At 39.8% G+C, this 27,683-nt stretch overlaps 1 protein-coding gene and 2 non-coding genes across 7 annotated transcripts; all 3 read right to left on the bottom strand.

The window, feature by feature from the left end:
* Window positions 1-824: 824 nt before the first annotated feature.
* Window positions 825-24,369, bottom strand: PABIR2 (PABIR family member 2). 5 transcript variants are annotated; one of them, XM_061178651.1, is made up of 10 exons: window positions 23,319-24,369; window positions 21,082-21,160; window positions 16,694-16,750; window positions 16,347-16,390; window positions 16,208-16,262; window positions 15,836-15,937; window positions 15,388-15,470; window positions 14,790-14,851; window positions 12,219-12,315; window positions 825-2,578 (listed from the first exon to the last, which is right to left on the bottom strand). In XM_061178651.1, exons 1-10 carry the CDS (start codon window positions 23,414-23,416, stop codon window positions 2,509-2,511), a joined length of 747 nt encoding a protein of 248 aa, XP_061034634.1. In that variant the 5' UTR covers window positions 23,417-24,369; the 3' UTR covers window positions 825-2,508. The 5 variants fall into 5 exon arrangements, with proteins under 5 accessions (XP_061034634.1, XP_061034633.1, XP_061034632.1 ...); XM_061178650.1 differs by having other exon boundaries at window positions 14,790-14,854; XM_061178649.1 differs by lacking the exon at window positions 825-2,578 and adding an exon at window positions 3,075-3,526.
* On the bottom strand, window positions 8,958-9,089 carry LOC133082818 (small nucleolar RNA U109). Its single transcript, XR_009699034.1, has one exon. It is a non-coding gene; the product is annotated as a small nucleolar RNA U109 (small nucleolar RNA).
* LOC133082819 (small nucleolar RNA U109) lies at window positions 12,452-12,595 on the bottom strand. Its single transcript, XR_009699035.1, has one exon. It is a non-coding gene; the product is annotated as a small nucleolar RNA U109 (small nucleolar RNA).
* Window positions 24,370-27,683: the final 3,314 nt, after the last annotated feature.

The raw sequence follows: 27,683 nt of genomic DNA on the forward strand, positions 1-27,683 counted from the left end.
AGGCAAAATATGAACAGGGTCTGTACACTAGGTGGGATAGTTTTGTATCAAGGTTAATTTCCTGATTTTGATAGCTGCAATGTGGTCATGTAGAAATGTCCTCGTCTTTAGGAAATTTACACTGAAGCACTTAAGAGTAATGGGGTATCATGTCTATATCTTATTCTCAGATGGTTCAGAAAAAATGTGACACACACATACAAATATACAAGACACATACATACATACATACAAGCGAGTGGGAGGGATGGTAAAACTAATGTGGTTAAATATCAACAACTGAGGAACCTGGGTGAAAAATATATGGGAGTTCTTTGGGCTATTCTTGCAACTTTTCTGTAAGTGTGAAATAAAATAGTTCATGTATTTTTTAAATACTGAAAAGAAAAGTGAGTGTTTAAAACCTGAGTCATGCATGAAAGGCTTTTGTTTTTTGCCTGTCTACCCACCCCCGCCATCTTGCTCCAAAAACAATCTAGAGTCCTATGAATATGTAAAAAAAAAACACAAGATAAAATAAATCCAAAACAAGTAAGAAATATGTGTAGCCTTGGCAAGAACCTTCCAAATTGGCAAGAACCTTCTAAATTGTCAAATTCTACAAAATGCTCTTGAAAATTTGACAGATTATGTGGAGAGGTTTCTCTTTGTTTTGGGAAACAACCCAAACTTCAAAACAGCTATTAGTTCTTTTGTGTTCCCGATATCCTTTTATTCAAAACTTGACTGCAATTAGACACAGAGAATGCAATACTGGGATATGGATAGGCTTAAAAATTTTACAGAATTTTATGCATGTGTACACACTTTATTAAATTTGCATTCTAAGATATACACAAGGTCAGCAGTTCACAAAACTTCTTATTATTCCAAAAGCAGTTATCATGAAACACAGTGATTATATGTCAGTCAAGCAAAAAGAGCATCTATTAAATTTTCTTATCATATCATCTCTTATACTTGTTTTCAAATAGAAGCCTGAAATATGATATATTAGAATAGGAAGAGAGAATTTTACTTTATAACAATGATCACTTTTCAAATATTAGACTTTATATAAAAATAAATGAGTACTGTCAACAAAGCTCACCTGAAGGTTAGCATCTCTATCTTTTATGTAATCCGAAACAACCCCTGCACAAACTTAACTTTCTAGTCACTTTACACAATAAAAATGAACCTTGGCTTAAACAGTAAAGTCAGTTACCTTGCCTCCTAGTTCTCATAACAGAGGAACAATTTCATCTTCCTGTCCCAATTCTACCCCACCGCTGAATTTCAAAAATAAATTTAAATATCATTACATTCTAAAGGCTATGTCTTAAGAGTCCTAAATTAGAGCCAAAAAATGATGGCCAAAAGTGTCCCTTTAAGGCAAAGAAGACAGTAGAGAGCTGGTGGATAAATACCCTATAGGAGAAAACCATCTCTCAGTATTATATAGGCAGAGACTTTTAACATGGTTCTTTCACAAACAGAATAAATACACTGCATACCACTGATGTAATTTTTCTTTTAAATGACATACTAGAGGACAATCTTCATAATATATACATTCATGTTAGGTTTGAAGGATTATGGACTTTGCACAGATGAAAGCCAATATGAGAAATAAAGCCATTAATGGCCATTATGGCAGTTATCACAATTTAAAATAAACAACACAGCTGATGCTACAACAGAACTACTTACTGCAAGCTAAGTGATGCTCTCTTATAATTCAGAGAGAATAGGTTTCCCTTCAAGCCCTACAGTATTACTAGTCTGTGGGTACGCTCAAAGCACATCATCTTCCTTTAAAATTCAACGACCTTTGCCTTCAAAAGACACAAATGCAGTAGTTTTCATTTCTTACATTCATTTAAAAATGGAATATTATGGTCCTAGCAGGCAAATTTGCATGTTAAATACAGACAATCCAACCACGATGTCTGACCATTAAAAGAAATCTATCACAACAGACATTTTGCACACAGTTTTAAATAATAAATAACACGGCAATAGATTACACTCAGGTTTTAAAATAGCTCTATCGGGATTTTCCTCTTTTAAATGTTAAATAACTTATGGTACCGCAGACTTACTATCATGTACACTGTTGACAGCTCAAACAGCTTCTTAAAAGCAGAATGCACGATGACATTGACTTTGGCAGCTCCTAAAAGCTTCCTCGTAGATATTAAACTGCGCTTCCTATAAGGCAGCATGTATAAGAACTGGACTCTGATTCTGGGGGCAACACAATAACCAAAATACAGTCGACAACACCACTCACCACACAACAAAACAAACAACTCCAATGACGAAAAAGTAATCAGAAAGAAGCAGCAATCAAAACGGTATGTGGCAATCAGACACATAGAGCCCCTTTTCTATCCTACCTTATGATATACATCTTTACAGCATGACACTGAACCCCAAGGCCCCTCAGGCCTCATTACACCACCCAAGACAAGCTGTCAAGCTCCGTGTACACTTTTCTACACAGTGGTTTGTGTGTAAATAACATTATTCATTCATTTGTAGATGCTCCACACATCTGGTCAAGGCAGGAATTTCTTCTCCTTGATAACACCACCTAGAAACATTAACAATATTTTATATATTCCTTAGGGCAACAGGTTTGAGGAGAACAATATCAACTGGGGTAGCTAAGTCATAAGAAGCTGTGGTGACTAATCCCGGCATCCTGTTAAGTCCGTTTACATTCTCAGCACTAAAATCAATCCTTGCATCCTACACTCCAACAGCAAAGAAGCAATATGCACAGTAATGAAAGCAACGACATGTTTTTTCCCCTTTGTGAGAAATGGCAAGGAAGCAGCTCAAACAGGAAAGGGAAACAAAATAATGTACTTTAAGCTGATGCAGAAAAATAAAAATTTATATCAAAAGCAACTCATCTAATATTGTGAGATAAAGAGATTTGAGACTTATGTAGTCAACAGAGAACAACAACAACAAAAATCTCTCAAGCAAGAGAATTTCTGATCAACTCTAGCTGTCATGACACTGCTGGGAAAAAGAACCATTGTCGAAAATACATATTAGTGCTTTCCTTAAATGTATAGACTCTAAAATAGGTGCTCTTTGAAGCACTGAGGAAAAAAAAATATATATATATATATGTACTCTAAGCAATCAAAAATGAGTATTTGAGATTTCGTTACTAGTTCAAAATGAGATCAGCAAAAAGAGACCTAAGTAAGGTTACTACACTCAAAAAATCAAACTTTAGAGAAGTGCCAAAAAAGAACGGCATCAAAATGGTTTAGATCAGTAACACTTTAATCCTCATTACGGATCAAAGTTCCCTGTGTTCCTCCCTGAATGTTTTCTGCAGGAAACAGCAGTTAGAACACTGAATCAGAAATGGGTAAGTCACTTGGGTGAGAGATCATCCATCAAGATGAACGGAGAGCATGAATTGGAGCATGCTACTGGAGCCTCTGCGGTTGTGCTGCCTTTAGCCAGTGAGTCTGAGGACAAGCCACTGCTGCTACTACTGCCATCCAAAATATCTGAACTGAGGACAAAGCAAAAAGAATTATAAGCAGATGCATCTATCAGGGTAAAGGCAAACATAACATGCAATGACATGGTTTCAAGAACTCACGGATCAGTACAGCATTGGTAAATCATAAAAAGCATAAAAGCAACAGCAAAACTAGAGAATGTACTATATTCAGATACCTGGGAGAGGACAATGTCAGAGAAATCCCAAGTTAAGACACGCAAGGTTCTGTATCACTTGGGTGCTCTCCTAGAGGCACCAGAAGGTCCAACATACCAGTAAGTGTTCCTCTTGACATGTCATGGTTTCCGTGAGGGAGTTCCCCTACCTTCAGCTCAAGCGATTTCTACCCTTATATTTCTCTTCTTTAAAATTTTTTTTTTTATTATATTTCTCTTCTTACCTTCAGCCTTCGAGTAAGAGGAGTGGTTACTCGCTGAGGTACCCTGGACTGTCGGAAGTATTCTAGCAAGTATACTGCTTCATGGTCCTTCCATTCCAGAACAGTCTTTCAACTGCTCTAGATTTTATCACTTCCTCACTCCCAAGAGGCCTTCGACTCAAATACACATTTTTTTTTCTAATTTCCTCCATTATTTGCCTTTTATGTTCTTCTCATTTTATGAATTTCTTAGATTATTTCCTTTCCTCTTGCTTTCAAAACTCAAAGGTCTCCCTCCTATTTCTAAAAGACTTGTTTCTTTGATCCCTTCAGTTAACTTCCAGTCAAGCTTCTAATAGGAATGCTCTATATCCACAGACCCAATGCCCTCACAGCCCATTTGCCTCTTTAATCCTGACAACTGGCTTCTGCTCCTGTCCTTCCACTAAGACTCCTGATCTGGTCATCAAGAGCCTCTAGAACCCAGCCTGGGGATACCTGACCCATCCAGCCCAGGCTCCCAGGGCTCCCAACAATCAAGCCAGCCTGCCTCATGAATCTGGCTACAGACTTTAGCATTCACAATTGCCAGCCTTCACAATCTGACATGAGGCTGCCTTCCTGGCTATGATACCCATCAATAAAACATGTAAGCTCTGTGCTCTATATTTGGCCCGAATTCACTCATTCAGTCATTTCATTTCTTCTAATATTTACTGAGTACCTACCAAGTGCAGAATGTATGCCAGATATTAGAAATACAGTGGTATATAAGACAGACATGATCCCTGCCCTCATCTAATTTACAGTATAGTACAGGAGACAGTTATATAATCATGCTAATAAATATATAATTATAATTTGTGATCAAAGCAGTAAAGATACAAGGGACTCTGAGAGTATATAACATGGGTGACCTGATCTAATTTGGAGGAATACGGAGGAACAAGCCTCCCCCAAAGTGATATTTGAGCAGTTGTCTGAAAGATGAGTAGGCCTTAACTGGGTAAAGTTGGGGAAGAGGCAAGGGTATTTCTAGGAGCCAAAACCAGGCTAGTATGGCTATAGCACAGAGAGCAAGGAGAACATGATGAGAGAAAGCTGGCGAGGGAGTCAGGCAGTTTTAGGATCTACACAGACATACTTTTTTATTTTTGAAAAGGAAACAAAGCATAGAATTGGAGAAGGACTTGTGAATCAGCAAATACAGGTTCTAGTTTAAGTTTGATCACTAGCTCCTTTGCAAAAGCCCATCCTGGTCTAAACTGCCCTGAAACTCAATATTATGTCTTTAATATTATCGTTTTTATGAATTTCCAAGTTAATGTATTCCCACTGTTAAGCAACCTATGATACATTTGGAAGTTTCTGGCCTCTGTACCACCCTTAATAAAATGTAACTTCCCCCAACCCAGCTTCTCTACTCTTATATTTCTTCAAAATGTCATTTCTTTCTTTTGCCTGTGGATTGTTTTCAGATGGAAACAGAATACAAATAGGCTTTGGAAAAGTAAAAATATCGGGTTGGCCAAAAGGTTCGTTCAGTTTTTTCCATAAGATGGCTCTAGTAGCACTTAGTCATCTTTAACTTCATTCGAAACAATTTTGTTAGACTGTGTTGTGACAGCTGTTGTATCAGCATGCATTTTAAAAATATCAAAATTGGTGAATTTTTGTGTAGCCATTTTAATATTGAAGATGGAAGAAAATAGCAACATTTTCGGCATATTATGCTTTATTATGTCAAGAAAGGTTAAAAACACAACTGAAACACAAAAAAAGATTTGTGCAGTGTATAGAGAAGGTGCTGTGACTGATCAAACGTGTCAGAAGTGGTTTGCGAAGTTTTGTGCTGGAGATTTCTCGCTGGGCGATGCTCCACAGGCGGGTAGACCAGTTGACGTTGATAGTGATCAAACTGAGACATTAATTGAGAACAATTAATGTTATACCACGCGGGAGATAGCTGACGTACTCAAAATATCCAAATCAAGCATTGAAAATCATTTGCACCAGCTTGGTTATGTTCATCGCTTTGACGTTTGGGTTCCACGTAAGTTAAGCGGAAAAAAAACTTCTTGACAGTATTTCTGTATGCAATTCTCTACTTAAACGTAATGAAAACGTTCTGTTTTTAAAACAAATTGTGACAGGCGATGAAAAGTGGATACTGTACAACAATGTGGAACGGAAGAGATCGTGGGGCAAGTGAAATGAACCACCACCAACCACACCAAAGGCCAGTCTCCATCCAAAGAAGGTGATGGTGTGTATATGGTGGGATTGGAAGGGAGTCCTCTATTATCAGCTCCTTCTGGAAAACCAAACGATTAATTCCAACAAGTACCGCTCCCAATTAGACCAACTGAAAGCAGCACTTGACGAAAAGCGTCCAGAATTAGTCAACAGAAAACGCATAATCTTCCATCAGGATAACGCAAGACAGCATGTTTCTTTGAGGACCAGGTTTCTTTGTTACAGCTTGGCTGGGAAGTTCTGATTCATCCGCCGTATTCACCAGACGTTGCACCTTCGGAGTTCCATTGATTTCTGTCTTTACAAAATTCTCTTAATGGAAAAAATTTCAATTCCCTGGAAGACTGTAAAAGGCACCTGGAACAGTGCTTTGCACAAAAAGATAAAAAGTTTTGGGTAAATGAAATTATGAAGTTGCCTGAAAAATGGCACAAGGTAGTGGAACAAAACAGTGAATACGTTGTTCAATAATGTTCTTGGTGAAAATGAAAAATATGTCTTTTAGTTTTACTTAAAAACCGAAGGAACATTTTGGCCAACCCAATAAAAATGGAAACAGTATATTCCACAGTCCTCCTACTCTATACTTTCTGCTGTCAAATGCATCATTAATAATACCACTTTTAAGTAAGAAGTTTGGAAAATTTAGCTGGCTCTGGTATTTTTTCAACCAAATGGCAAAATGGGTCTAAAATATGAATTATTCAAAGTACTGAAAGAAAGTTGCACAGATAATCTAAGACATTGGAAAATCAAAAGACCTTTATATTTGCCTTTGGAACATATGTGATTTTCCTCCTGCAGCATTTTGCCTAGACTAATACTAAAATGAATTTACTTTCCTAAAGCACATATTGGCTGGGAAGCCGAAGGACACGCTCTCTACTACTTGGCAGGAAGAAACAGGCTTAGATTAAAATTTGGCCACCAAGCAGATAATCTGAATATAAATACTTTCTTATTCCAACCAGACTTATGGTGAGCCCTGGGTTAAAAGATTCCATTTGCCATAAAACCTGCTTGCTTAGGTGAATCCTGTATTCATTCAAAAACATAGAACGTGACTCGCCGTGAAATCTGTCTTCTAATGCTGTTGATTACCTTAAAGAAATAAGCTAATGGGGAAGTTACCAAGAAAAAAAATGAGTCTGAACATTTCACTTCATATATTTTTTCAAGAATATATATTTTTCAAGAATTTCTTCTCAATTATTAACTGTAAACATATATAATTGTGTTTCACTGACAGAAAAATAGCATACTTGCATTTAGTCTCCAGTGCAATTTAAATTCAGAGCCTGGTAAAACTTTAACCAGGTATTTTCACTAAACTAAAATCTAGTTTCTGTTCTAATTAATCTGGCACTACTATACTTGGTCCTGGAAGCAGTGACTACAGGTCACAAATTACCCACTGTTAATATATCCACAAGCAAGACTTAACGTGATTTTGTAATTCCAGAGAGATCACTGTACAAAAGTGATTTTCACTGTGTCTGCTATTAAACCTTCTACCAGGGCTTCTAAAAGCAACAAAGCGTGGTCCAATTTAAGTTTCTCTCTTTTTTTCTTTCCTAGTTTAAGCTCTGATGGAGGTGCTAATGAGCCTTAGACTAGTGGCCCAAAGCCAAACAACGGCAGGAAAGCAAAGGACTTAGACAATTCAAATTGGACACAGGAGTACATGAAACAAAAGTAAACTAATTCATTTCAGCCATTGACTATACCAATTGAGGCAGTATTTGAACCACACCACCAAAAATACTTATGACAGCTAAAGTAGTGCCCTCTGTCTAAAAAAACTAAGGGAGAAAGTATAAGGGAATCATTAAAACATTCAGTGATAAAGTAACAACAAAATTAGGTTGTCCAGTGTGACTCATGCTATCACCCATCTGGTGGAGCCACTCTTGTGCCTTGTCCAGTCAGTAAACTGGGTTCTATCAGATAAATGGCAGGCAGGTAAATACGCTAGAAATCAGCCGCAGCCCTATCAGCCCCAGCACAGATTTTAGTATAAGGTAAGACTACAGGGCATCCCCCTACCCCTTGGTGTGGGTTAAACTGGTCCATAGGGTTTGTTCTCTACTCTCTACTATCTTACCTTACGAAGACCCAGCATTATCTTGCTGTATAACCTCTAGGTTTTTAAGATCACATAGTTAAATGTGATCAGTTCCACTGTCACTTTGGGGATAGGAGTTTTAAAGTATCAGCACATAGGGTTGTAACGTACAACATGATCAAGATAATGAACATGGCTATACGTTATAAATGAAAGTTGTTAAGAAAGTCAAATCCTAAGAGGTCTCATCACAAGGAAAAAATTCTTTTTCTATTTCTTTAATTTGGTATCTATATGAGATGATGGACGTTCACTAAACTTACTGTGGTCATCATTTCATGACGTACGTAAGTCAAGTCATTATGCTGTACACCTTGAACTTATACAGTGTTGTATGTCAATTATACTCAATAAAACTGGAAGAAAAAAATTTTAATTAAAAATACTACTCTTTAATCACCAGAAAAAAATATCAGCACAGAAGTCTAAGCTGCTCATATAAACATCTTCAAGTATATGTGAACATTTCTGTCATAATAAATAATGATTACCTTATTCTTTGTACATGTAACATACTCATGATAAAATTTTCTTGCCGTGACACATACATTAAAAATAATGTTAAAAATCACTGAGATAAATCTAATGAAAAATGTTAAAATAAAACCATAAAGGTTAAGTCAGCAGTCCTGTTAACACTAAGGCACTGGGCAAGAAATTTCATGGAAGACTTTTTCCTTTTCTGTAGGAGAAATAGACTATCACTTAATCTTCACTACGTGGCTAGCAGCCCTGAAAACTCCTTTATTTTATATGCCACAGATAGTCTTATTCCCAAAAGAATGAGGAGCAGAACAGTTCCCAGCATGAAAAAAAGAATCAAAGCGCCATGTAAAGGTGTACTTCCGAGCTATGGTCAAACTCTTGATGTTCATAAGGACTAAATGCAGAATGACATAATTCCTACCGTGTGGTTAGCAAAGTTCCCCAGATTTGGTTGGCAAAGATTGAAGAATTTTTAGTAAAAAATAGGTTTATAGGGCTTCCCTGGTGGCACAGTGGTTAGGAATCCACCTGCCAATGCAGGGGACACGGGTTCGAGCCCTGGTCCAGGAGGATCCCACAAGCCGTGGAGCAACTAAGCCCGTGCGCCACAACTACTGGGTCTGCGCTCTAGAGCCCACGAGCCACAACTACTGAAGCCCGTGCGCCTAGAGCCTGTGCTCCACAACGAGAGAGGCCGCCGTGATGAGAAGCCCGTGCACCGCAAGGAAGAGTAGCCCCCGCTCACCACAACTGGAGAAGGTCAGCGCACAGCAATGAAGACCCAACAAAGCCAAAAATAAATAAATAAAATAAACAAATTTTTTAAAAAAGATTCAATCACTAAAATAAATAAATAAATAAATGGGTTTATAAAAAGGAGGCCCACTATTCCTTTGCATAGCAGTTGGCACACCGGACACAAACTCCATATGGGTCAATACTCAAACTTCACACTTATTGACAATTTATACTTCAAAGATGCAAGCTTTTAAAGATCATTATCTACTATATAAACTTTAAAGTTTTAAAACCCATCTCTTCTTTATGGAGTGGGGCAGGGAACAAACTATAATGATTGAAATGATGAGATAATACCTACTGATGATCTGATACCTTTTCTCTCCCTAAAATGTATAAAAATGGTTTCCTTAGTTATCGAGTAGATTGTTACCCTTGGCAACAGCTAGCTCCTGTCTCTGTCCCCATTTCTAAGAGTATGGATGTCTGATCAATGAAGCTGCTTTCAAGAGATAGGAAAAAATTTTCTGCAAAAGCAGAATCCAATTTTACATATCATGAATAACTCATATTTAAATTCTGTTAATTTTAAGACATAAATGTCAGCAATCTTAGTACACAAGGTGTTCCAAAAGTCTTAGTGCGATTGTCAGCTTTAACAGCCTCAGAAGTCCAGATGCTCCAAACTTACTAAAAACATCGCTTGAAAGTTTAATCACCTAAATATCTTTGATACTGAGTTTTGTGAATTTTGAGTAATAAGTTTCTTTTTAATATATTACTTGAGCCATATGTTGGCTTGTTAGCACTCTATGAGCAGCCACGAATAAAGCAAATCTCTCCAGTGTGAGGTGACACTTTTTGTGTTTACAGATCAGAAGTGCCCTTCATCCCCAATGTTGATGTTCCCAGGGCTCCCACAGCCAGTCACATGTCTACGGAGAATGGAGGTGGTGGCAATAGAAATAGAAGCCTCATGGGAGTTCCCTGGTGGCCCAGTGGTTAGAATTCTGGGCTTTCACTGCCGTGGCCTGGGTTCAACCCCTGGTCAGGGAACTGAGATTCTGCAAGCCATGTGGCACGGCCAAAAAAAAAAAAAAAAAAAAAAAATAGAAGCCTCACAACAGCCACCATCATAGACAGCTTACGTTGTGCTGCTCAGAGGAATAAACGTCTGAACAAGGGGAGAAGACCCTTGGTAAATGCCATATATTCTCTGTCCTTCCTTACTAATTAGTGTGAACCTGTCTCATAGCATCAAGCACAGTCAGCCTACAGCAATATTTAAAAAAAAAATCACCTCACCCTGTATGTTTTTAGCTTGGCGAATGCTTTCATATCTTTTAACATGAACTTGGTTAGTTGGTTAGTAACTGCGTAAGGAAATCTATTTATAATGTCATGTGCCTATATTAAAACACACTTTACCATAAAAGTGATATGCAGTTTCCACTCAGTATAGAGTTTCACCCACTAGTCCTCTTGACAAGCTTTAGAAGTTTTCTCTTTGCAATCATCTACATACCTGGAAAGGCATTCTGTACCAAATTTAGCACTGAGCTACCAAGGACAGACAGGGATGAGAGAGAAGAGAGAGTGTGGGGCTGAAAATAGCTAGAACTATCTAAAAGGCATCTGTTCCAAGGTTAGAATGGTACTGATCAACGAGTCTAATGAGCTAGAATAATCTGTGACTTCTTGGGTCAACTAGAAATAGAGGTTACCTTGGACAAAACAACGAATAAGTGATTTGGAAAGAAGGAATCGTCAGTCTGTATAACTTATAAGTGGCTTAACAGGATTCTTCCATTTAGAGAGCACCATCTTTTTTATTTTAAAGTGAACGCCCTCTGGGGTTCTTAAAAAAAAAAAAAAGAACCTTAGCCATAAAATTCAGGGAACAAAAAGTTCTGCAAGGCACTACACAATTGCATCCGGAACATGGGTGCTCAGTAAGTTGACTGAAACGTACTGAAAGATTTCAAAATATCACCTGGCCACTGCTATTATCCCTTTCTCTTCCTTCCAGTACGTATGTTGGCATCCAGGTACTCAACTCATCCAAGTACTCAAATTCGGGTACAGGAAAAGAAGTTAACTTTCGCACAGAAACACGAAAGGGCCTTAAGTTAGACATCTAAACTCGGCTGAGTAAGACTAAAAGACTAAAAAACAGTTATGTGAACAGACCACAGGAATCTGCAAGTGTTACTATTTAAACGAAACCTTAGTTACTATTGTGATGGAACACCCCAAAATTTTCAAAAAGATTTTATAACAACAGATAGTGCTGTTTAGAAAATGCCATGCTTAAGAGAATGCTGGTGTTCTCTGCTAAGTTAAAAGGATATAATACAAAAGGCAGGCAGAGCAGCTACAATCAAGGCATATTACCCAGGGCAACCCAGAAGCTCCTTCTCATGCCATCCAGCTGTTGACACTCTCCCACACCATTAGCACCTATTGAGAGGCTGACCTAACAGGAGCTAGGCATGAAGGTGAAGGTGCCAAAAAGATACACGCACTTCCAAAGGAAGTCCTGGTGACTTTCAAACGATCTGGTTTCTCACATTGTCTACATCTCCATGGAGATTTCACCTCTAGGGAGCATGGATAAAAAGTTGAATATGTTTTAAATGATCCCAATATACTTTCGCTGTGGTTCTTTTCAAATACATCATTCCCTAGTATCCTTTGGATTTTATTTCATTTTTTACCATGAACTGAGATCAGACAATTGTGCAGCCTCCGGAGACAGCATAGTGGTAGTGCCTTGGAAGAGCCTCTTGGGCTGGCTTTCGGTCTCCATTTCACCTAAAACAGAAAGAGATGATGCTACCGTAAAGCAATTTTACAGATACAGGCTTGCTGCTAAAATGGGGTGATCTTTGTTTAACCAAAGATCAGAATACTTCAAGCTGTTACTTGAAAGCTATTTTTCCATGTGCTTTAATGTAGAAGAAATATACTGCCACATAAACTCAACTAAAAAGTCAGCAGCCCTAAAAATACCTTCTCATTTATTGTATGTAGCATGCTGCCCATATAGTCAGGTTCTTTAATAGAAGAGTAGAACACTGATTGCATTAGGCAAAATGAATCAAGACTAATAACCACAGCAGAAATAAAGTATCCCCCAATAGCTGAAGCTCACGGTGAATAATAATTTATGCTAGATGATTAGTAAAGACTCTTGATTTTATATATTTTAATATCAGAACATTTCCTGAGTTGAAGTCAAGTGGATTCAAAAGCATGCAGTCTGATAAAGAGCATATAAATCAAAGGTTGCTTTAGGCTACCTAGTGAAAATGAAGATTAGAAAATATAAGTTTGAAAGCACATCTGTAATCGAAAGCAATTATTAATTAATTCACAAAATTGATGTTGTACTGGCTACTTCAATCCCACAGATTTTCTCAGAACTGGGAATAGAAAAACTTTGCATCAGAAGAAATAATGCTTAACATTTTGCCACTGGGAGTGCAAAGACTAACAACCCTAAATTAGACAGAAAAGCCCCTTTTCAAATAAGCTATGATTTAAAACATGCACATACCTTGGTTTCGAAGCTCTTTATCTGAGCTTTAAAATTGAACGTTAAAGACAATTTAATTCATGGGCCTATCTACACTCCATTAAGAAATTAGCAACCATGAACTTAAACCTCTACAAGATTCTTATGATGGAAAAAGATCAAGGAAGAACAAATGCAACATTCATTTTTCCCCATATTATTAATTAATTCATACTATCTTTCCTCTGGAGCTATTCTGAAAATTACTGAAATTCAAGAAAGGTTATGTTTTCATTTGCTTTTTTCCATGCTTTAATATGCGGCTTTTCAAAGCTGCTGCCGGGCTTTCAACACCTCATTAGCAAAAGACTTTAGCCCTTTTTAGCAAGGAATCCCTCCATCTGCTGGTATATTTTGGAATAGCTTTGAAACTGAACAACCATATTACATTATTCCATCAACTTCCTACAACATATTTAAAATTAATACTAATAACTATACTAGCTTTAATTTCCAAGTTTTATTTTCACATAATAGCTCCTGAGAAGGTTCTTCGGATTGTATATAATTCCTTGCAGCCTTAAGGAAAAAGACTATTAGTTTATAAAATAAAATTTATTCACTAAATACAAACATTGTCACTGTATCAGCATCTATTCCCCAGAGCACACCATCTTTAATTTTAAGTTGTCTGAAATATAGCACTTTTTGAATCTGTGTATGATGCTATACCACTGGAAAGTCTTCGCCGAAGCTGCAAGTATCCGTTTACCTAACATTAGAAGAGTTGATTTGTTTACTAGCTCCAGAGGTGATCTGCACAAAAAAAACCACTTACTGAATTGCTTTTTTAAAATGATCATTAAAACTCTCATTTAAAATGACATCCAACACTTGTAATCATGTGGTCATATCCCCAGGAATAATGACTAAACCCGTGTTAAATTTCTTTGCCTTTTTTTTAATAGACTCCATTGGGTGCCCTCTATAAGCATGTAAAACTAGCACTGAGTGAGATCATTTTCGTTTAGTGCTTTGTGGTTTAAAATAAGGTAATTAAGAGAGCACCCCTTGGGAGTTTGGGGCTAGTAGATGCAAACTGTTACACATAGAACAGATAAACAACAAGGTCCTACTGTAGAGCACAGGGAACTATATTCAATATCCTGGGATAAATCATAATAGAAAAGAATATAAAAAAGAATGTCTGTCTGTGTATAACTGAGTCACTTTGCTGTACAGCAGAGATTGGCACAGCATTGTAAATCAACTCTACTTCAATAAAAACATTAATTAAAAAAAAGAAAAAAAAATAAAGTGTATTTCTTATAAACCACACACACAAAAAAAGAGAGCACCCTATTATATCAAAAACCCTATAGAGACTCAAATGGGAGGCATCATTTGGTGGTGACTTATATTTGAGCATACAGCATGTGTATGGACTTATTTGCTATGACATTAACACATATTTCTGCAATGTATCAACTTACATCTCTTTTATATTCAGATCACTGAGAGGCAAAATTTCTGGAATATATATTGATATTATGAATATCTGAATAAGATTCAGTTATGGAGTGTAAAAAAATATAGACAGTATCAAATAACTAATTCCCAGAATTTAGAATCAGTAAAGCATACATTGGAAAGAATATTTCACTATTTCTTTAGAAGAAAGGAGTCATGCCTTGAACTAATTTCAGACAGAAATGCTAATTTGTAATTCAAGCTAGACTACGTTTAATAGCAGAAGGGGGATGACACGTACCTTTTCTTTTAAGAGGACCAAGAACACTGGGCCTAATGCACTTGACTGGACTCTGGCTTCTCCTGCTTTAAAGAATAAACAAACAGGATGACATTAAAGTACTTTTGGCAAATCAATAAAATTGACAGATACATAGGGAGAAATGGACAACGCCTGTGTTGAAGGTTGAGTACATGATCTGACCTGGCATATGACAATCTGGAATAACATGGCATTTTAAGCTATTTTAAAAACTCGTTTTCTAAGACAAAATATCCACAACAGCTTAAAAAAAAAGATAAACCTTCTTAATAAGTTGTTTGGGATTTTGACTGGTCTACAATCTTAAAAAAATTTTTTTCCTTATCCTTATAAAGAATGTATTTTCAAGTGTGTGTGTCCCCTCTGAACATAAACTGGCATAAGTCTCAAAAAAATAAATATGGTAAAATGTTAATGGTAGAATATATAGGTGGTAGGTATATGGATGTTCACTGTGAAATTCTTTCAGTTTTGCTGTTTGACAATTTCCATAATAAAATGTTGGGGAAAAAGTTCACCAAAGAGACAAATTTAATGAACAGCCTTTCAACCACATTTAAAAAGCAGGTTTACTTACCTGGAAAAGCGTCTTGGACTAGGAACGGGACTTGGTGGTAGTCCGCTGCTGCTCACAAACATTTTTAAGGATGGTGAAAAACACTGCTAGAAAAAAACATATTATAATACTTCTAGTGCTCCAGTTTTCAAAAGGTTCTTATCAAAATGACAACAACAGCATCCTTAGAATTGCTTACCTGTCTGTCTCTCATACATGTGTTTATGAGAGAATACATAGATAGATAGATAGATAGATAGATAAGACAGACAGATGGATAGATTGATAGATTTTTTTCAAATTACTACTATAGACTTTTATTAATTTTCCTTCCAGTCATTGAATTCATCAAAATTGAGGTGATTTGTGTGTGTGTGTGTGTGTGTGTGTGTGTGTGTGTTTGTGTGTATTTTAGAGAGTAAACAGCTCAGTGTGTGAAAGAGAGTTAATATCTTGTCAATGAACCTACCTTTCCAAATCCTCTGGTGGGTGATGGTGCTGGAGAAACCGGAGTGAAGTCAATCCTTTTAGGAGAATATAATTTCTCTGGCTTGTCAAAATCACTATCACTCTGTAAATAGAAAGTGTTATTTCCTCATAATTCACAACTCAACACATCACAGTTCTTTACTACACAAATAGGCCTACATTTTTAGAGTAGAAATGTATAGACTCTAAAAAGTTGCAATCTCATATTCTGGTGGGAAAGCAGAGATCAAAAACACTGGATTCAAATGTGGAAACAGGAGAGCCAGAGGTAAATGAAAAAAATGAATGAAGCCAATGAACAATATAGCAGGTTCTAGAAAATATACAACAAGCATATATGTGAAAACTTTACCAGGCTCAAGCTCTCATCCCATGATTGGCTTATCTGCATTGCGGTTTGCACTTCTCTAAAACAGACAAAAATGAATGGCCATTAGTGCTCGTAAACAAGACATACCTTCGGCCACACCCTGTTCTTGTGAAGCACTAACCTTTCATGTGCAGTTTCTCTGTTCATCATATCCATGCCTTCCTCCTGCAAAGGCAAACATGTGCTGAAAACATAAAATTTATCCACACAGTTCTCTATTTCAAAGAAAACGAAAAGGACTTTTCTGCCTCATTTGACATCATCACAGTACAGCGGGACTGACATTTTAAGACTGTCACCTGTACCACATCTGTATTTTATCTGCCCACTCAGAAGAATCTGAACCTGTCCACAACTAACCAGAGTGGCAGCCTGACTCATTTTTAATATCTAAATCTGCAAAATGAAAATAAAATCAAAATGTAAAATGCAGAAAATTACAGATCTGAGCCAGTAAGTAAAATTTACCCTTTTGATTTGATGCAGTCTGCCGCTAGGAATCCGATTAGGTGAGGATGACAGCAACTGGAAAGAAAAAGTAAACATTTACTATTTTTGAATCACAAAGCAGCGGTCTGCTGTCAGTGCCAGTGTACAACCTCTTCCTAGATAATTTTTCATACTCTTCTTAGAAATCGAGCTCTTTAAATCACTGAACATTAATGCACTAGAGAGGCAGTACATTCAGTCTTTTTTTTTTTTTTGATCACAATGTAATTGATAAAGAAATCTGGTTACAAGAATTATGACTGATTATAATTTTAACCCTTGAAAACCTTCATCTCTGGCAAAAACCAAGAAGCAAGTAATTGTGCATTTCCTGGTTGGAAAACAATGCTTTAGTCTTCCTCTCCTAAGCAGGCAAAGGTAAGTAAACTGAGAGCCATTCAGCAACTAATGTTTCAACATTTTATCCTATTTGAAATGACCCACGAGTACATTCAGTCTTTAGAAAGTACACCAGGTGTCCAACCTCAAAGCACCATCTGTCGCTAGACAGGCACTGACTTTAACATTTTTCCCAAAATGAATGCAGAGCCGTGTACGTTTATGTAAAAAAAGACTCCAGGTCTTAGAAATAGCCATGACCTCACTTATCTAAAATAAGGAACTCTATACAAAGGGAAAGCAAAAACACTGATTCTATTCATTTTTATTACCAATGCACCGACGGAGGAAGACAAGCAAATAAGCCCAATATAATATATTGTCTATGATTAATGTTTATCGAAAAAACTTTAAAACTGCAATAAGGAGATTTTACTTGCATGATCTAAGTCAATTCTAAAATTCGATCACTAACGCTATCACCACAAAGCTTACTAGTTCAGAAAAAAATCAATGTAGAGGCAAGGTGCATTTTTAAGATAACTGTTGCTTTCCCTTAGATCATTTTTTAATAACACAAAGATGAAATGATTTGGGGGCCAAATTATGTTCCTTCAAAATCATCATAATCTGATCATGAAATGTAAGGTACAATTTATATCAACATCTTACTGAGTGGTTGGCGGGGGGAGAGTCTATAGCCATAATGTAAACAACTACTATTTATTCCATGATGAAATGCAAATGAATTTGTAATACTATAAAACCAAATATGACAATTATCCTGCTACAAGAGCCCCTATCCTATTCAAACTTTAAAAAAAATACTCATGTAGTGAGCATTATAAAATGGTGATAAACTGCTCTAAGGTTTTTAGGCAAAAGCTAATTCTGGTGAAATTTTTTAAAAGTTATCCACTAAAATAAGATTTTACCTCAAAAGAGATCCCTTCATTTCCCACCCCTTTCTTTTACTTCTTCCTCTCCTAGGCTTTGAAACGAGAAAAACTTTACCAGTAAATTCCTTTCCAAAAGTATTTTTTTCCATTATGAAAGTAATACATGTTTGCTGGTGAACTCTTGATAAGGTCATTTGAAAAATGCTAAGCTACTAGGCAAGTAAATAAGGCAGGAAAGACTCCATCAGGATACTGTGGCAGAGAGCATGAACATGTCAGTCAGGGAACAAAAGAAACCCCAAAGGCAACGAAATAATCAGGAAAGCCAAAGTACGGATTGCCAGAAGCTGACTGTGGAAAAAGTCACAAGCTTAGATGATACATCTATATCACACACAACTCGTCAATTTGAGACAGAACTGGAGAGTAGACCCGCAAGAGGGACAGAGAACAGCAGAGCTGTGTCTAGTACCAGCAACAAGAGCAATGGATGGGCTGAGCAAAAAGCCAAGAACCTCAAGGAGGCGCCAGTTAATGGTGTGAAGTTAGAGCAAAGGGCTTAAACGGGACCACAACAGAGGCCCCTGATACTGGGGACTTCAGCAGCATGGTTTTGAAGTGGAGTTGTGGTAGATGTAGTGAGATTATAAACTGGCTGAATTGTTGGCAAGGAATCAGAGGCAGTTGAGTGTGGATTAAACTTTGAAAAAGCTCGGAGAGGGGAAGGGAAAAAGGGAAAGACAGACGTACGAAAAAAAGAGAAGCTTGTCTTCCAGATATGAGATGTGTGAGTCGGGAGAAGAAGGTAGGAGGGAAAGAGCCAGCAAGGAAGAGACTGAGGACACAAGATAGAGCAGAGACGACAGACTAAGCAAAGGCACAGGGGAGTCCGACAAATTCCCAACCATTAGCAGAAAGCACCCCATGTGAAGGGAAAGACACTTCCAGGAGAAGAAAGCTGCCGGTTATGGAAGAGAGGTGTCTGCCTTCTCTGAGAAGTGAGAAGGGTCATCTGCTGAAAGTGAAAGGGGGTGAGGCAGGACGACTGCCGTTTCTGAGAAGATTTTTGAATATTGCTTTGGAGAACAGCATGGGGCCACTGGCACCTTGAACCCAACGTGCCTGGAAAGAATATATCTGCTTTCCCTTCAAACGACCAATTCCTCTTAATTCTCTACCCAGAATAAAGGCAACACTTTTCCCCTGGTCACCAAGAAACAAAATTTCAGTCACTCTTGAGTCCTCCTTCTCCCTGCCTTTCTAGCTAATCAGTTAAATAATGAAGGTCCTAGATCTGCACGGCTCTTTCTTCAGCCCTGCCCCCCCCCACCAGCCCTTTCCATTTCAGTCTGCAACACCTTACTTTGTGAGGGTTAAGACGGGACATAGGTAAGTATATTAAGATTTGTAGAGCACACGGTGATATAATGCATATGGTGTAATCAATATTATAATAAGAGCAGCCAAAGGGTGCTGGGGAAGGTGTCCCAAACCAAAAAGCCAGAGAGGAAAAGGGGACGGGGTGAGGAGGGCATAGGGATCAATAAAGAACAGTGGGTCCACGCGGCCCCTTCAGCAAACTCGTGCATTTTAGTAGAGCCAGAAGGAAGGTTATTAGTGAGAGATGCACCCCGCCAGAGTTGATAAGAATCTTCACATCTTAGAAAAGAGCCAAGTGAAGTTCAGAGGAGCAAAATCATTTTCCCTTCTTTGCTATGCTATTGAGATCAGAACACGGCTGTAGAACATATAGAAACATTTTTCACATACACAGCAAAAACGAGTAGTTCTATGTTCTAGTATCCTCAGGGAAGAAGGGGCAGTAAACGAAATCTCCAGAGAGCTACCATTTCCCCCTTGAAGTAGCTGTAGCCACTTCAGCTGGAAATCTTTCTTAAAAGTGTTATATTCCCCACCCCCATTTCTTAAACAGATTTGACCAAACAGAATGGCACTGGAAGATCTCTATTCTAATCCCAGCTCTGCCACTTACTAATTGTGTGATTCGGAGCAAGTTACTTAGATCGGCTGAGTCTTAGCTGTTGCCTCTTTTAATTGGGAAAAACATCTTTTGCCCTGCCTACTTCACAGGGGTTGCTATGAGAATTAAATGTGTGAAAGTACTTTGTAACATGTAAAATACCATATGAGTGTAGGTATTACTATAATTTAAGGAAAGGTTAATGACCCAGGTATCTGTAGGAACATCAATGATTTTACAGTTCAACGCCAGTGACACCCTCAGGGTCTATTAACAGGCTCTCAGCCCTAAGACCAAGCCACGGGCTGATTTTGTAAGAATCTCTGTCCGCTTTTCAGTTTTCCCCTCTCCTCCCTTGCTGCTAATACACCTTTAACCCAAATGTACCTCTTCTGATTTGCTGCTTCTCACACACTACTGGGTTGGAAGCTTATTATAATTGTGCATAAATTTTAGATGATTCAGAGGTCAGAGAGCCCCTCCTACAAATAAACTGATGAACCTTTGTGCACAGTCTATGGAAATCTGGTTCAGCCCTTTAGAGGTCTATTTGCTTACATCTCGTATCTTCCAGGGCGCTGCAATTACCGGATAAGTGGGCTCCACATGTGAAGGGCTACTACGTAAAAACCTCATCATAATTTCTCCCAACACAAACAACCAATGAAAAAGGTGTTTCCTGATGGCTCTGGCTATATAGACCAGTCACCATCAGCACCTCTACTGGAATACAAATCCAAGCATTTTCAAATAGACTTTACTTTGAATAGATAGCACTGTCCAACAGAAATAAACACTCTGCTACCATATACATGATTTTTGCATCCTAGGACTAATAAAGACCACTGTTCTCAGTTATAATTAGAAGTTAATCCTGACTTACCTCACAACCATGATGCAAGTAGTAACAAAAAACAAGGAACAATGTTTAAAAATACCAAGTCCCACAGCCAAGAAAAAATTCTAACCAGGTTTCCTTTTTGCACCAAAAGCTGAAAATAGCCACAGCATGAGCAGTAAACAAGACAGGTAAAATCATTTGTTTCTTTTGTAAGCAGTGGTGCATAGCACATCACCTCAAGAAAGAGCTACATTTTAAAGTGCTTCCCCCGATCCCAACTACTAACGATACTTACTCCTATACTTACCAAGCTGTGACGGCTCATGATGGCTGTACTATTCCTCCGAGTTCTAAACGTGTAAGGTTGAAAAACCTGGGAAAGGTCACTGAAAAATAAAAAATAAAATGATTAATGTCTTCTCATATAAGATATCCTTCGACTGTATTAACGCCAGCTCTCTGGTTAACACTGAAATCGACAATGGCTCCTCGTTTGATAAAATGAATCAACTCCTCACCGTCCTCTTCAGAGCTTCCGGAGGGGTGTGCTGTGGATTACAGGTTGGCTGATACTGATCTCCTCCGGGTTGCGGGACAGCTAGGAGAGGTATGGGGCGGAGCTCCAGACTGGTTGTCTCCAGCTCCTTCTGGTCAGAACTCACGCCCCCAGACCGGTTACCACCAGACACTGGCAGCCTCATCTGTTTACCCCAGAGGACCTACCCGCAAATGTTACTGCTTTCTACAGGTGCCGTGCCGTGAGAAGGGCTGGGGAGCCCTGATCTCCAGTGGGAGCCCTATCAGCACATCTCCCACTATTGCCCTAAACATGTGCTCTACTTTGGAACCCTGCTGTCCAACTACATCAGCACACCTGGAGTCTTGCGCATGTTGCCCCTTCTGCCTCAAATGCCTTCCCTCCCACCACCATCTGTCCAAACCCTTCCTCTCCTCCAACACCCATCGAAAATGCCAGACCCTCCACAAAGCCTCTCTTCATTGCACAAACCTAATGCGATCATTCCCTCCTTTGCATTGGGTGGGAGCACAATGGGAAATCAGATGCTTCTTCAGACACCGACTTTTTTATTAAAGGAAAGTGTGCGTGTGGTTTAAACCCCTTGGTAGAGGTGTTTTGGTCATCCCTGCAGTCCCTAGCAGAGTGCCATGCCCAGGACAAGAGGTCAAGAAGGATTTTCAGGGCTGAACCGGATTGGGCTTCAAGGGACCGTGGAGATCACCTAATCCAGCTCTCTGAAATTTTAAATGAGAAAACAGAGACTCGACAAGGCTAAGTGACTCATTCCTGATCACAGCCAGTTAGGGAGAAAATTGGGACTAGGCCTGGTCGCCTCACTCCTTCTTCTGTCGCATCATGCCACCTTTCAAATAATTACTTAAATCATGATTCAAAAAAACCCAGCATGTTATTTCTACAACAGTCTAAATGCAGGTTAACAGGATCACCCCAGTCCCCAGCAATTGCTGGCTTATGAGATTCAAAAAGACAACCAGAAAAGACCAGTTTATTCCTATAGTGTCAAAAATAAATGTAGAGCTGAGGACAGCATTAGAAAAGCAAAGAGTCACTCCACCATTCCCTCAGTTTTGAAATATAAAAAAAAAGGTGAATCTATTTTTTCCCCAAAATAAAGATATTATAATCAGTTTGACAGACAAGGATTACCTCTTCCTTTGCCTTCACTGTGCCTGATTAGTGTTTTTGGCTAATTCTACTCCCATCCCCTTTTTCTGGAGTCATTCCATTTCTACAGGGTCTCACGAATTGGCTCTAAGATGAATTGCCCACTTACAAAAGTGAAATGTAATAGGCTCAAGACGTCTGCCAACCTAACCTTCACTATCACAAGCGTCTACCTTAAAATAGACCCTCTGGTGACTTAATTCACATGAAAACACAAGACCTTACACTAAAATTCAAGGGTCAATTCTTTCGATTATTTTCGAAAACCTGTGCTTTCACTGACATGTCACCCTTCTTTTTTTATTGACCAGAATGCGTTTCAGGCAGTTTTAGGATCTGAAAACATTATGACAAATCCCAATCACTTAATAGGACATGAATACGCTATTTAATTACAAGTTATTAGATAAATTGCGATTTATTGAAGTAAACCTGTGTTAATGCCAGGGTTCCTAAACTAAGCTTAGAAATAGCAACTCTTAGACGCAGGTGTCAAGTTGCAATCCTAGTTCCAGGGGCTTCAGTCTGACATTCAGTGGTGTAAATTAGGCAGGGCAAGCAACTTGTTAGAAAAGCCAGAAGCTTCCTGTAGTTTCTTTTACAGTGGGCCAACAGAGCCCCAGGTAGAGAGGGCCCCATTTTCCCCACACTGCCCAGAGTTTGGGGTCAAACTTTCACTCCACCTTGGGACCCAAGTTACAGTCAAGCAGACAAGTCCCCACCCCCTCAGCATGGAGGACCCAAATGAGCTCCAACTCTCACTTGAGGGAAGGAAGACTGCTTGCAGGGGGTCGAGGAGCCCCTGAACCCTGCACTCCATCCTCCCCAACCGTGCTCACCTGAGCCCATGGATCAGGGGAGCGCTGTTGGATCTCCTCAGAGTGACCCCATCAGATGTGTCAGACTCAAAGTCCAGCTCCATTTTCTCCTGAGCCATGTCGGAGACTTGCCGGCAGGCACGGCGGACAGCGCTCAGCTCCTGGTGCTTAGCTATGGACTCCCAAGACTCTCACTGCAGGACTGAGCTGCTGGGGACCGTCAGCTGGGGGCGGGGGCTAAGGGGCGGAGGCTTGGGGGCGGGGGCGGAGAAAATCAGGAGAGGAGGGGGAGGGAAGGAGGATGAGGATGAGGAAGGGAGGATGAGAGTGAGGGGGGGGAGGAGGGTGGAGAGGTCGTGGTGGAGGGTGACAGGATAAAGGAAGAGGAACGAGGAAGGAGAGGGATGGAAGGAGGAGGTAAAAGAGCAAGAGGGAGGGAAAAAGGATAGATGGAAAAGCAGGAAGACAAAGAGGGTAAAAGGAGGAGGACAGAAGGGGGAAAAGAAGAAGACGGGGGGAAAGGAGGAGGGTAGGGTGGAGGGAAAAGAGGAGCGAGGGGGAGTGAAAGAAGAAGGACGAAGTATGGGGAAGAGGAGAGAGAAAGGAGGGAGAAGAGAAGGACGGGGAGGAAACTAGGCAGCGGCGGAACTCATGCTGCTATCTTTTGGCCAACGACCTCAAGCGGGGCCGGGCTACAGACACCCCAGCTGCCCGGGCAGCACTAGCACCGAGAAGCTGACAGTCGGGCAGGGCCCGGCCGGGCAGCCTCGGAGACTCCAGCTCCCCATGCTCGGGGACCCGGTCCAGTCCCCCATGCTCCGGGACCCGGTCCGGAGGCTCCTCAGCCCTGCGATCGGTGCTTCTCGTCTCCTCGCCCCCTCCTCCCTGCCTGGAGGACAGGTGGGGGGTTCGACCAGCCGCCGCCGCGGTGCCTCCCTTTCCGGTCTTGGGTTCTAATGGCCCGGGGGAACCCCTCGGAGCCAAGGCCAAATTCTACAACCTGCCGCCTCTCACGCCTCAGAAGCGGGAACCTCCGCGGGGCCAGGTCTTCCGCGTCCGGGGACCCATCGGGTCCTGCGCACGCGCCCGGCGGCCGCGCCAATGGGCCCACGGGCACGGAGCATGCGTGGGAGCCCCGCCCGGCAAACTTCCTCCAAAGGGGAGGAGCGTTTCCAGGGAGCCCGGAGCCTTTTTTGACTGCATTGGCCCGGGGACCCTGGCGCCCGATTTTGAAAAGGACCAATCGTTTGGAGATACTGGAGCATCATCTTTCCGGAGGAGTTTGGGCCAGTATTCACGGGAAAAAGAAACACGTGGTTTCCACGTTTTTTCGTTCCCAATTCGTATGCTCTGACTTCTGTGATCCTCGCTCATTTCTTAAATCCCTCGACTTTGTTGGTCTCTGTCTGGAGGGGCAGATTTCTTTTTCAGATCATCCATTTGGATGCACTAGACCAAAGGGAAGTGAATAAACAAAAGCAATGGGGTAAAAATAAAGAGAATCTAGTGAGAGTTCATATAGTTAGTGAGAAACACTCGTCTCCATTATACAAGCACCGTTCGCTTCAATGATACTAGGTAAAGTCCTGACGAACAAGTAGCAGAACCAGATTTTTTTTTTCCCTCGGCTTTACGAACGAAGACTCTAACGATCACGATTCAGCTTGTGTGAGACCTGGAATTACTTATTTTATTGAACATCTGCGTAGCAGTTACTGTGTGCTAGGCAGTATTCTAAGAGCTTTAGAAATATTAACTCATTTAATCCTCACCACTTGAATGACCCTGGGAGAGAGATGGCCTCTGTGCTGTGTTAATCATACATACCTAGAAAATACAGGAAACATAATAATCAGGAAATTTAAAATAAAAAAAAGAAAAATTCATCTTTTGTAAAAATAGTTTTACCTGCTTCTTCAACTCAGTTGTACCATATTAAAACTTGCCAAGCCTAATCGTCATTTTAATCCTCAATATTTATGTGTTCTGACGGTAATAGAGTTTTTAAACCACTTTTAGATAGTTTCCTTTAAATTGCCTATATTTTCCTGCCAGCTGGATTAGAAACACGAGCTCTGTGTTTAGATATCAGTAATGTTTAGACATGATGAGATTTGATTGGTCTATTCATTCAGAATATATCCATTAAACCTTATTACCTGCCAAGAATAGTAACAAACTCTTTGAAAAGTAAAATAAGCGGTAGAGTGGAGGTAAGAGCTACCTGTTTTCTGATGTACTCCATACTTTTCTCTTATTCAAACAGTTTGGTTTTGACCCTCTGTTCTGTATTTAACCATTGCCTTCTGCAGTCACCCTGACTTTACTAAGCTTTAGCTGCCATCTTTCATAAACTTTCCAGCTTACCCTGGGAACTTCAGCAGTGGCTTTCAGGAATCTTGGTACCAGCCCAGATTCTACTGCTACCTAGTTATGTGCCATTAATCTCTCTGGAATTTTATCAACTGTAAAATATAAATGATTTACCTACTTTACAGGATAGCTGTGAAGGACAGGTTATTTAAACCTGTATTTATTCATAAAATAATTTAATAAGTATTTATCGAGTACTTATGGGTACAAAAATAGTGTCCAGAGAAATATCCAGAGGCGCCTGGTCTGTCTTTTCACTTAAATAGAAGGGCAGAGGAATCTTGGCTTTGCCACTTAGTAGTTGTAATTTGAGTAACCCCTCCCGGCTTCGGTTTCCTCCTTTGAAAAATGGGCATTGTGATGGCGCCTAACTCACAGAGTTACTGTAAGCATTAAATGCGATCACATATTTCAAGTGCTTAGGACAGTACCTGGCACATAATAAGTGCCCCCCAAATGGTAGCTATTGTTAACCTGTCTTATATCAGGAATGGAGACTCCAAATCGTCCTCATGTCTGGGGTTTAAGTAACCTAATTCTGCCCAATATGACTACACTTTTCTTAGTCTATTCTCAGAATGAATGAAGAATGATTATGATACTTCATGTTATACATGAACTTGTCATGAACTGTCTCAAGATAATCCCATTATTTTAAATTCACCCCTGATTAGCTGAGCAAGGTTAATGATTGAACCAATTGAGATAAGTATGTGAAAACATTTTTTTTAAAACTGTAAAATGCTATACCACGTTATGACTATTTTAATAACTCCCATTTCACTCGTTTCACTTGCCTTCTCTGCCAGTTCTCTATATGGTTCCTAAAATGTGTGGTTTTTCAAAATTATTAGCATGGAGTTAAGATTTCACTACTCAGTGTGGCTCATTAACTGGTGGTGAAAAATTCTAAAAGAGCAGTTCTTAGAATGTTTCGAGCCATGATAGCATTGTTAAATGGAAACACTGGGATGTATACTAAATTCTGAGATATTTGCTTTAAGAAAATAAGCCTCCCTGCTTTAACCCCGATTTTTTTCTTAGGTGAATAGCTTCGAGCAGCTAGGTTTTATTCATTGTAAAAATATACTGTATGATTATGGTAAAACACACACACACGGAAAACAATGACTTGTTTGTGCGACTGGTTCAATTGTGTTAGCGCCTTACCAGGACCCTTTGGGAGTGGGTCGTCTCTAAGCACTTAAAAGTGTCCCCGCCCACACCCCCAGGCTTCAGTGTTTTTTAAATTGCAAAGGTGTAGGGTGTCTGTTGTAACAGGATGGAAAAATTCGTCCTGGGAGGTAACAAGCTTGTTGGCCTCAGTCATAAGGGGACACTGGGCTAACCAAAACTGAGAAAACTGAGTATTAGACTTAGGGCAGAAAGGATGGCGCTCCCATACACCTCATTCCATTCTTTCTTTCCTAAACAATGGTTAACGAAACCACGCCAGGGTTAACACAGGAGCGGAAGAACAACCAAGGTGAGTCTGCACTAGGGATAGAGAAGAGAGAACTGGGTTTGGGGGGGGAAAGGCGGCTCCCTCACTGCCTGTGCGCCCCCAGCAAGAATGACACAGGCGCCTGCGATAATGCTCATTGCTTGCGTGGTAAACAGGCGTCAGCGGGCTGGACCCAGGACGCATGCGCAGAGGGGCGGTGCCCAAATGATTTATCCAGGGCTGCAGATTGTAGTTTTTGTTTTGGCCGGAGAGGCTTACCCGGGGTTGCCTTGGCTGAGAGAAATAAGGGAGAAGGATTCACGGATTAAGATAAATTCCTCATTTTCATTACAGGCTTGGAGGTGGAGGATCTCAGTGTTGGTGCCCCGAGCTTGGGAGTTAGGAGGGTCGGAGCCAGTCCTGCCCCACTTTGTGCCCACCGGTGTTAGGGATTGTAGGGCTGCAAAAGTGAGCACGCACTCGTCTAAGCGCTTCCTCCTTTCTTCTCTTTCCCCCCTTTTCCCTCTCTCCCTACATCAGCTCCTCACTTTGACTTGTGCTTATGTGAA

Source organism: Eubalaena glacialis, chromosome X (genome assembly GCF_028564815.1).
Source record: "Eubalaena glacialis isolate mEubGla1 chromosome X, mEubGla1.1.hap2.+ XY, whole genome shotgun sequence".
Classification (NCBI taxonomy): Eukaryota; Metazoa; Chordata; class Mammalia; order Artiodactyla; family Balaenidae; genus Eubalaena; species Eubalaena glacialis.